The 10,898-nt window shown below is 44.5% G+C and overlaps 1 protein-coding gene across 1 annotated transcript in view; it reads left to right on the top strand.

Annotated features, from left to right (window-relative positions):
- The window catches only part of LOC137562252 (migration and invasion enhancer 1-like), a 79,355-nt gene that overhangs the window by 63,602 nt on the left and 4,855 nt on the right, over positions 1–10,898 (top strand). The window contains exon 2 of the mRNA XM_068273585.1: positions 9,793–9,879. Coding sequence (XP_068129686.1) covers positions 9,793–9,879 — 87 coding nt within the window. The remainder of the gene's footprint in view (positions 1–9,792; positions 9,880–10,898) is intronic.

Below are 10,898 nucleotides of genomic sequence, written 5' to 3'. Positions count from 1 at the left end.
AGGGGGTGATTGATGGGTGATTGACAGGTGATCAGTGGGTTATTACTGGGAAGAACAGATGTAACTAATGCACTGGCCAATTGATAAGAGGGGGTCTGAGGGCAATCTGAGCGTGTAGGCGGGTGATTGGGTGCCCGCAAGGGGCAGATTAGGGTCTGATCTAATGGGTAACAGTGACAGGTGGTGATAGGGGGTGATTGATGGGTAATTAGTGGGTGTTTAGAGGAGAGAATAGATGTAAACACTGCGTTTGGGTGGTGATCTGATGTCCGATCTGCGGGCGATCTATTGGTGTGGGTGGGTGATCAGATTGCCCGCAAGGGGCAGGTTAGGGGCTGATTGATGGGTGGCAGTGACAGGGGGTGATTGATGGGTGATTGACAGGTGATTGACAGGTGATCAGGGGGGATAGATGCATACAGTACACAGGAGGGGGTCGGGGGGGGGGTCTGGGGAGAATCTGAGGGGTGGGGGGGGTGATCAGGAGGGGGCAGTGGGCAGGGGGGGAGATAAAAAAAAATAGCGTTGACAGATAGTGACAGGGAGTGATTGATGGGTGATTAGGGGGGTGATTGGGTGCAAACAGGGGTCTGGGGAGTGGGCAGGGGGGGGTCTGATGGGTGCTGTGGGCGATCTGGGGCAGGGGGGGGAGAAATCAGTGTGCTTGGGTGCAGACTAGGGTGGCTGCAGCCTGCCCTGGTGGTCCCTCGGACACTGGGACCACCAGGGCAGGAGGCAGCCTGTATAATACACTTTGTAAACATTACAAAGTGTATTATACACTTTGTATGCGGCGATTAACATCCCGCCGGCGCTTCCGTATAGCTGGCGGGATGTTGCGGCGGGCGAACGGTGACAGGCGCCGGCGGAGGATCGCGTCACAGATGACGCGATCGCTCCGCCCATGCCCTTAGAAGGACCGCCGCCTCTGTGGGTGAGCCGGTCCTTCAGGGCTCCACTTCCCGGCCGCCTCTGTGCGTTAGGCGGTCGGGAAGTGGTTAAACAAGGTGTGTATGAGGATCTGCAGATATCAGACTATGAATACATTTTGCAGGAACGGATCTTTTGCGCGTGTACAGCATCTTTGTGTGCAGCATCTTGCAAAGATTTTTATCTGATACGGAGTTCAGGTCAATAGAATAGACTGTGTAGAGTATGCTCTCATACTACATGGAAGGGGGTGAAATTGGATTGTGATCTTGCCTTTTCCAAAGACTTTTATCTGATGTCTGTACCCACCTTTAGACTTAGTCGGAGTCTAAACCATTTTGGGTACCTGGAGTAGAGTTGGGAGTCCGTGGTTTCAAAAACTGAGGAGCCGGAGTCAGATTTTTTTATTTATTTATTTATTTATTTATTTATTTTTGTACCGACTCCACAGCCCTGTTAAAATCTATGGCCAGTCTTCATAGTTTTTCTTAACATCTTAGTAAGGGGGCTTTTAGACCCATTGTAGTCCCTTACACACTCCAATGAGTTCTGGGTCACCATGAGCTTGCTGGTTAGTCTGTATCTTTCATTGCAGTTCACACACATTTTAAAGAGACTCTGAAGCCTCGCTAAAATCATGTTTTTATTTTTAAAACCTCTTAAGCATGTTTGCCCCACCTAACACTGCATCCCCGCAGCTGAAAATGAAATTAATCACCCCAAACTCCCTGGGGCTGATTGTGGGGCGCCTTCGGTGAAGAGGCAGAGCTTTAGGCTGTAGCTCCGCCTCTACACGCGTCCATCAGTGCGGCTCTCCGCCCACCCGTCTCAGTCTTTTACTGAGAGGGGCGGGGGATAGGCGTCGATCAGCGCTGATTGACGCGCATGGAGGCAGAGCTGCAGCTGAAAGCTCTGCCTCCTTAGGGCAGCAAAATCCAGGACCAAGAAAGTCGTGGATTTTACCCGGGTGTTAGGGGTGATTAATTTAGTTTTCAACCGCGGGGATGCAGCGTTTTCGGTGCTGCAAAACTGCTTAAGAGGTTTTAAAAATAAAAACGTGATTTTAGCGAGGCTTCAGAGTCTCTTTAAAGCGGAAACTAAACTGAGAAGGATATGGATATTTCCTTTTAAAATACCAGTTGCCTGACTCTCCTGCTGTTCCAGTGTCTCTAATACTTTTGCCACAGCCCCTGAACAAGCATGCAGATCAGGTGCTCTGACTGAAGTCAGACTGGATTAGCTGCATGCTTGTTTCAGGTGTGTGATTCAGCCACTACTACAGCCAATGAGATCAGCACGGTTGCCAGGCAAACTGGTGTTGTTTAAAAGGAAACCTCCATATCCCTCTCAGTTAAGGTTCCCTTTAATACGTGTGTTATGCAACTGACCACTGAGAAGCCAGCCTAAAGCCATGTTCACAGTATTGCAGTGTAACTGACGCTTTGTAACGCGACTTGCTGCAATTTATTGCACCACCTATGCGACATTCACAGTGTGATGGGTGGGTAGAACAGCATGCAGCATCTACAAGTCTATACTGCAAAACAGTGACTGTGAAGCATCCTGCTTATTGACTGTATGCTACATAACATGCAGTGCAGTTTCCCGTTCTGTTGCACTCCTGCTGTTACAGGAAATGCAATACAATGTGCACTGTGAATCTAGGCAGAGAATAGGGGTGGAAAGATGTTGAGATGACTTCATACAGCATTCACAAAAAAAATGTATGTGCAAAATCTAAATTCCGACACCTAATGCATATAATTTTTTTTGGTTTTCTCTCTGACATAAAACTATAATACATGCATACAGAACAGCTGCATCATTTATAACTGGATATTTACATCTTGACTGTGCCTAGATCATATAGTGTTATAGTAGAATATTATAAAACTTGTATATAAGAGCAACCTTGTCTATTGGAGACCATTTTATTATCCTAATACAGGTATGTCACACTGCACATACTACAGGCCTAATCAGATAAGAGCACTTGTTACTACTGGTATATTGTATATAGGTAAACATGCATAGTCATCGTGACTAGATCAGTCTGTACTGTATGACTACAGCAGATGTATAGTGTTGCATTTACCGAGCACATCATAATGACAGGACAAAAACAACAGAAATGTTCTGTACCGTACAGAAAAGATCATTGAATAATTTTAATTCATTTTTGTTATGAATGTATAAAACGTACTAAAGAATTTGCTAATGATATGGAAAGTTTTTTTTACTGTGACCAATAAGGTTTTGTGTGCCCGGAATGCCGGTAGACACTGCAGATCACAGCTGCTGTACTCCCTAATTTCATTGGCTGTATGCCTTTTAAAGGTTGCAAAAGGTGCAATGCCACTTGTTCCATTGTGTTCCGTTCCTGCTATCAGGGGCAGAGGCGTAACTATAGACCCTGCAAAGGATGCAGTCGCAGGGGGCTCAGAAGCAGCAGGGGCCACGTGGGGTGAGAAGTTTCTTTCCCTTGTCCTTATAGAATGACAACTAAAGGCACGGAGAGAAAAAACAAATCTTTCTGCTCTCTGCACAATTGTTCTAATGACTGCGTCTGCTCAGCCACTGATAAGGAATCATACAAAGATTTGTAGACCGTCCCTATTTAGTGTTCTGCAGGGTCTTGCGTACAGTGCGGCTTTACCTCCAACCTTTCTACCACTCTCCAAGCGCTCTTTACTTTAGTGATGCTGGAGCAGTCTGCAGAGCCAGTTCCGCTCTATCAGAGATGGACAGAGTGAGTGTAATAAGCTGAGGCTGGGAGCACACTCATGTGTCGTTTTTCTGTATGCGTTTCCTGCACATCGTGTGTATGTGTATGTATGAAAACATGCATGTTTTATCACAGAAGCTAATGTAATTGATCAAGAAAATAAGTGCAGTGCTTCACTGATATCTGTTTTTATTTGCATGGCGGAAAACACATTCAAGTGTGCACTAGTAAACATTCAGTTTACTACAGGGCTGTGGCGTCGGGGCAATTTTGGGTGCCTGGAGTCGGGAGAAAAAATGCAGACTCCGACTCCTAATGAATTTAAACTGCAATTAAAATAGAATATATGATAAAATGTTCTATTTCTCAGATAATAGTCATCATAAATAATTTATACATACAGTAATAGCTGTGCTTAGTCCACAAAAATGAAATAAACCAATCAAAATGAGTTACTTGGGCTGCTTCAATAAAGCAGTCCCCGTATTTTTAAAGTCAGATATACACATCTGATTGTGACTGTATATATGTGTACACAGGAATTATATATATATATATATATATATATATATATATATATATATATATATATATATATATATATATATATATATATATATATATATATATATATATATATATATATATATATATAAATACACACACTAAATAACATCTATGCTGTAAGAATAGAGCCTGATGTGTAGCCGTGTCACTAATAGAGATGGTCAATGAGATGGAAGTAATTCTGCGTTGATGCTGATTTATGCAAATGTATGCACTCTTTGTTCATGAAATTAAATAATTTGATATGTTAAAATTTAGTTTGGTGACTACGAATTAAATGGTACCTGAGAAGGATGAAAAGAAAAGTTTTCTACATACCTGGGGCTTCCTCCAGCCCCCTTTAGGCTAGTCAGTCCCTCGCTGTCCACCTCCACCACCTGGATCTTCTACTATGAGTCCTGGTAATTCAGCCAGTCAGTGCAGTCCGGCCACATGCCGCTTCCACAGCCAGGAGCGTTCTGCACCTGCGCAATAGTGCTGCGCAGGTGTAGTACGCTCCCGGTGGCGGAGTGTGTGCATGCGCAGTACGCCAGACTGGCTCAAGTACCTGGACTCCTAGCAGAAGATCCAGGTGGCGGAGGAGGACAGCGAGGGACTGATTAGCCTGAAGGGGGCTGGAGGAAGCCCCAGGTATGTATAAAACTTTAATTTCATTTGTTTCAGGTTTACATTGTCACACTGTAGTACTATACTCTACATATGCACTCCCCACAGAGCTGCAGGGAATCCACTGAGAATGTTGTGCACATTGAACACAGAGGTGTTGTCTATCACCAATAAACCTGGTTCAGATTGTGCATGAAGAATGTGTAATAGAGGAAGAATCATCTCCTTATTCCCCTGCAGAGTACCTGCACATCACTCTTACTTGTACCCAGTTACATTGCCTAGGGCCTGATAGATGTTCTTTGTTCCGGTCTGTACCTTTTACAAGTACTCTTACCAAGGACTAGTTTTAGTCTAAAGGGAATAAATATGGCAGCCTCCATATCCTTCTCACTTCAGTTGTCTTGTAAAATTCCTAAGCGTTGGCAGTTAAAGGGCTTGTCAGCCCGAAACAGCGTCTGTTACTGCTGTTACCAATAAAAGAGCTTTATTTACCTTTGGTGGTGCCGACCCATCTCTATTGATTCGACATTGTGGTCCCAAGAGACACTGGGACGGGGTCGCGGCACACCCACCTATGCTAAGGTGCTCCTTACTTCACCTGTCGGCAGTTAAGAGACGAATTTCATGTTACATACTTTCAATCAACAAGATTGTAATATGCAAATTAGAGGAGTCGGTGGAATCCTAAACTTCGGAGTCGGTGGATTTTTGTACTGACTCCACAGCCCTGGTTTACTAAATAAAATCTCAGTTTACCTGTGCAGAAAGCGGGAGGGGGATGAGGGGGACCCATCCCAAGTTTTGCAGGGGGGCCCAGTGATTTCTAGTTAAGCCCTTGATCAGGGGAATGCAACATCCCACTGTGAACCTAGCCTGAATGTTTAATAAGGCAGAAGGTATTTGTTTTAAATCATTGGCATATTTCTGAGGGACACAACCTTAACCACTTGCCGACCGCCCACAGCCGATTGTCGGCGGCAAAGTGGACGCCGAAAGGACCGCAATACGCCCAAGGGCATTGCGTCCTTTCGGCATGCCGGGGGAGCGATCGCGTCATTGATGACGCGCGCTTCCCCCGGCAACTGGCTCCGCCCACCCGCGACGACAACCCGCCGGCCGTTCGGAAGCGCCGGTGGGTTGTTAACCCCGCGATCGCCGCTACAAAGTGTATTATACAGGCTGCCTCCGGCCCTGGTGGTCCCAGTGTCTGAGGGACCACCAGGGCAGGCTGCAGCCACCCTAGTCTGCACCCAAACCCACTGATCGCCCACAGCACCCCTCAGACCCCCCCCTGCCCACCCCCCAGACCACTGTTTGCACCCAATCACCCCCCTAATAACCCATCAATCACTCCCTGTCACTATCTGTCAATGCTATTTTCTTTTTAATACCCTAAACTGCCCCCTGGGGACTCCTGATCACCCCCCCCCGTGTACTGTATGCATCTATCCCCCCTGATCACCTGTCAATCACCCCCTGTCACTGCCACCCAACAATCAGCCCCTAACCTGCCCCTTGCGGGCAATCTGATCACCCACCCACACCATTAGATCGCCCGCAAACCCGCCGTCAAATCACCTCCCAAGTGTATTGTTTACATCTGTTCTCTTCTCTAAACACCTACTAATTACCCGTCAATCACCCCCTATCAAACCTGTCACTGTTACCTATCAGATCAGACCCTAATCTGCCCCTTGCGGGCACCCAATCACCCGCCCACACCCTCAGATTGCCCTCAGACCCCTCCTTATCAATTCGCCAGTGCATTATTTACATCTGTTCTTCCCTGTATTAACCCACTGATCACCTGTCAATCACCCCCTGTCACTGCCACCCATCAATCAGCCCCTAACCTGCCCCTTGCGGGCAATCTGATCACCCACCCACACCATCCGATCGCCTGCAGACCCGTCGTCAGATCACCTCCCAAGTGCATTGCATCTGTTCTCTCTTCTAATTACCCATCAATCACCCCCTGTCACCACCTGTCACTGCTACCCATCAGATTAGACCCCTATGTGCCCCTAGGGCACCCAATCACCTGCCCACACCCTCAGACCCCAGCCCTGATCACCTCGCCAGTGCATTGCTTGCATCTATTCCCCCCACAAATCGCACCTTGAGACACCCATCAATCACCTCCTGTCACCCCCTAGCACACCTACCCATCAGATCAGGCCCTAATTTGCCCCGTGTGGGCTCCTGATCACTCGGCCAAACCCTCAGATCCCCCTCAGACACCCTTCCGATCACCTCCCCAGTGTATTTATTGCATCTATTTTCCCCTCTAACCACCCCCTGAGACACCCATCAATCACCTCCTGTCACCCCCCCTAGCACTCCTATCCATCAGATCAGGCCCAATACAACCTGTCATGTAAGAGGCCACCCTGCTTATGACCGGTTCCACAAAATTCGCCCCCTCATAGACCACCTGTCAACAAAATTTGCAGATGCTTATACCCCTGAACAGTCATTGAGGGCCCTTTTCCACTAGAGCGATTGTGATTGCTGAATCGCAAAATCGCAAATCGCTAGTGATTTTTAAATCGCTAGGGTTGTTACTTTATCATAGAAAGCATGAGAAGTATTTTCCACTACAGTGATTCGATTTGGAAATCGCTAATCGCAGATCGCAATCGCTTGCTGGAGCGATTTTTACAATGATAATGCAATGCAAATGAAAATCGCAATCGCATAACAGAATTAATGAAAAATCGCAATCACTGGCGTTTGTGATTTGTGATTGCGATTGCTAGTGGAAAAGGGCCCTTTGAGACATTTGGTTTCCAGACTACTCACGGTTTTGGGCCCGTAAAATGCCAGGGAGGTATAGGAACCCCACAAGTGACCCCTTTTTAGAAAGACACCCCAAGGTATACTGTTAGGTGTATGACGAGTTCATAGAATTTTTATTCTTTGTCAAAAGTTAGCAGAAATTGATTTTTATAGTTTTTTCACAAAGTGTAATTTTTCACTAACTTGTGACAAAAAATAAAAACTTCTATGAACTCACCATACTCCTAACGGAATACCTTGGGGTGTCTTCTTTCTAAAATGGGGTCATTTGTGGGGTTCCTATACTGCCCTGGCATTTTAGGGGCCCTAAACCGTGAGGAGTAGTCTAGAAAACAAATGCCTCAAAATGGCCTGTGAATAGGATGTTGGGCCCCTTAGCGCACCTAGGCTGCAAAAAAGTGTCACACATGTCATATCGCCGTACTCAGGAGAAGTAGTATAATGTGTTTTGGGGTGTATTTTTACACATACCCATGCTGGGTGGGAGAAATCTCTCTGTAAATGGACAATTGTGTGTAAAAAAAAAAAAAAAATCAAACAATTGTTTTTTATAGAGATATTTCTCCCACCCAGCATGGGTATGTTTAAAAATACACCCCAAAACACATTATACTATTTCTCCTGAGTACGGCAATACCACATGTGTGGCACTTTTTTGCAGCCTAACTGCGCTAAGGGGCCCTAAGTCCAATGAGCACCTTTAGGCTTTACAGGGGTGCTTACAATTTAGCACCCCCCAAAATGCCAGGACAGTAAACACACCCCACAAATGACCCCATTTTGGAAAGTAGACCCTTTAAGGTATTCAGAGAGGAGCATAGTGAGTCCGTAGCAGATTTCATTTTTTGTTTATTTCTTTTTTTTGTCGCAAGTTAGAAGAAATGGAAATTTTTTTTTTTTTTTTTTTTTTTTTCTTCTCACAAAGTGTCATTTTCCGCTAACTTGTGACAAAAAATAACATCTTCTATGAACTCACCATGCCTCTCAGTGAATACTTTGGGATGTCTTCTTTCCAAAATGGGGTCATTTGGGGTGGTGGGGGGGGGGGGTGGTATTTATACTATCCTGGAATTTTTAGCACCTCATGAAACATGACAGGTGGTCAGAAAAGTCAGTGATGCTTCAAAATGGGAAAATTCACTTTTGGCACCATAGTTTGTAAACTCTATAACTTTTACCCAATCCAATAAATATACACTGAATGTTTTGTTTTTTTTTTAAATCAAAGACATGTAGCAGAATAACTTTCGCGCTCAAATGTATAGGACATTTTACTTTATTTGAAAAATGTCAGCACAAAGTTAGTCTTTTTTTTTGTGACAAAATTCATGTCTTTTTTGATGAATATAATAAAAACTAAAACTCGCAGCAGCAATCAAATAGCACCAAAAGAAAGCTGTATTAGTGACAAGAAAAGGAGGTAAAATTCATTTAGGTGGTAGGTTGTATGACCGAGCAATAAACCGTGAAAGCTGCAGTGGTCTGAATGGAGAAAAAGGCTCTGGTCCTTAAAGAGACACTGAAGTGAAAAAAAAAAAATATGATGAATTGGTTGTGTACTATGAATAATTACTAGAAGATTAGCAGCAAAGAAAATATTCTCATACTTTTATTTTCAGGTATATAGTGTTTTTTCTAACATTGCATTATTCTATAATATGTGCAGATTACACAACACTCAGCATTCAAAATGATTCTTTCAGAGCTGTCTGTGAAGTAATGACATCTCCTCTGGCAGAGGAAAAGTAAACAGTCCAGGAACAGTTGAGATAATAAAAGTCAGATAACAGGCCTCTCCAAGACTTAAGGCCCATACACACGTCGGATTTTAGCGAACGACCCGTCGTTTTAACGTTCCGTCGTTCGGACGTTTTCGCGTCAAATCCGACGTGTGTACAGACTATCGTTCGAGAGATAAGACTGGTTACCAACGATCCGCCGGGCGGATCGCTGGTAACCAGTCTTATCACCCGAACGATACACACATACAAATCATAATATCATAATTTTTTTTTTCGCTTCAGTGTCTCTTTAAGGGGTAGAAACACTGTGGTCCTCAAGTGGTTAAGTTTAGCATTTATTAATTGAATCGCTTGGATAAAGCGTGAATCTGAATGGTCTTTGAATGACTTCTCTGCTTGTGTTTTCCAGTGGAGGATGAGGTTATGGACCCCGCTATCAGGAGCTTGCCGGTATAATCAAGGAGCATGTACCTGAGGCGGAGATTGCTGGTAATGTAGGAAGAACTGGTGAGTATCTTTCTCTGTCTTGCTTTCAGTGATGTTTCGAGACATCTATTTATAAAAATGCTCTCTCCTAGTGTTTTTTTTTTTTTTTTTCTCCCCCTGTTTCAGTCATTTTGTGTCCACCAACAGTAATAGACAGGAACACGTAAGCCATTCTTTGTACAGTGGAGAATAGTAAGGATCCTGAATTGCTTTTCTATTATGCCATTGGTGCTTCTCTGGGCCCAATCAGAGAAGCGCCTGTGACCTCTTCTGCTATGGGGCAGGGCACATTGGGACACTACGTAAGTATAGTTAACTTTATTTAAAATTTCAAACACTCTTCCCCCAAATCGCTGCAAAATCTCTTTTCAAAGTGATGTTGCAGTGCTTTTATACATAGCATTGAGTGTAAATGTGCTCAAAATGCCTTGTGATTTAATCGTGATCGCACTAGTGAGTTCCCCACCATTTAAATTTTTTATTTATTTATTTTTTGAATAGTTGGCAATCCAAAAATGCTGCCAAAATCGATCTAGTGGGTCCCAGTCCCAAGAATGGGATAAGGAAATTTTACATGTTAAAAAGCCTAACTGATCAGTCTAGGCTGCCACCTTCCAATGTTTAATGGTCCAGTTAGTACTTTTGGTGGTACACAGAGGTCAGAATAGTATGCAGCTATAGTCCCTGGTTCATTGCTCTCCCTCTTTTGGTGGATATTAATTACTGCATACTGGGAACCCTCCTCTGGCTGCACACATTAAAAAGGGCGCTGGGAAACTTGGGAGTCGGGGAAAGCTGCTTGCAGAATATCAGCAATATTGCACCATGTAATAAGAGAGAATTGGTATGGTCTATAACAGTGATGGCTAACCTTGGCACTCCAGCTGTGGTTAAACTACAAGTGCCATGAGACATTGCAACACTCTGACAGCTCTTAGCATAACTCGGGGAGGCAGAGGCATGAAGGGATTTGTAGTTTTGTCACTGCTGGAGTGCCAAGGTTAGCCATCACTGGTCTATTACATCTGTCACATAGCTAC

The sequence above is a fragment of the Hyperolius riggenbachi genome, chromosome 3, assembly GCF_040937935.1.
Source record: "Hyperolius riggenbachi isolate aHypRig1 chromosome 3, aHypRig1.pri, whole genome shotgun sequence".
Lineage (NCBI taxonomy): Eukaryota > Metazoa > Chordata > Amphibia > Anura > Hyperoliidae > Hyperolius > Hyperolius riggenbachi.
The sequence above is the reverse complement of the archived record's forward strand: the minus strand, read 5'-3'. Positions and strand labels throughout refer to the sequence as shown.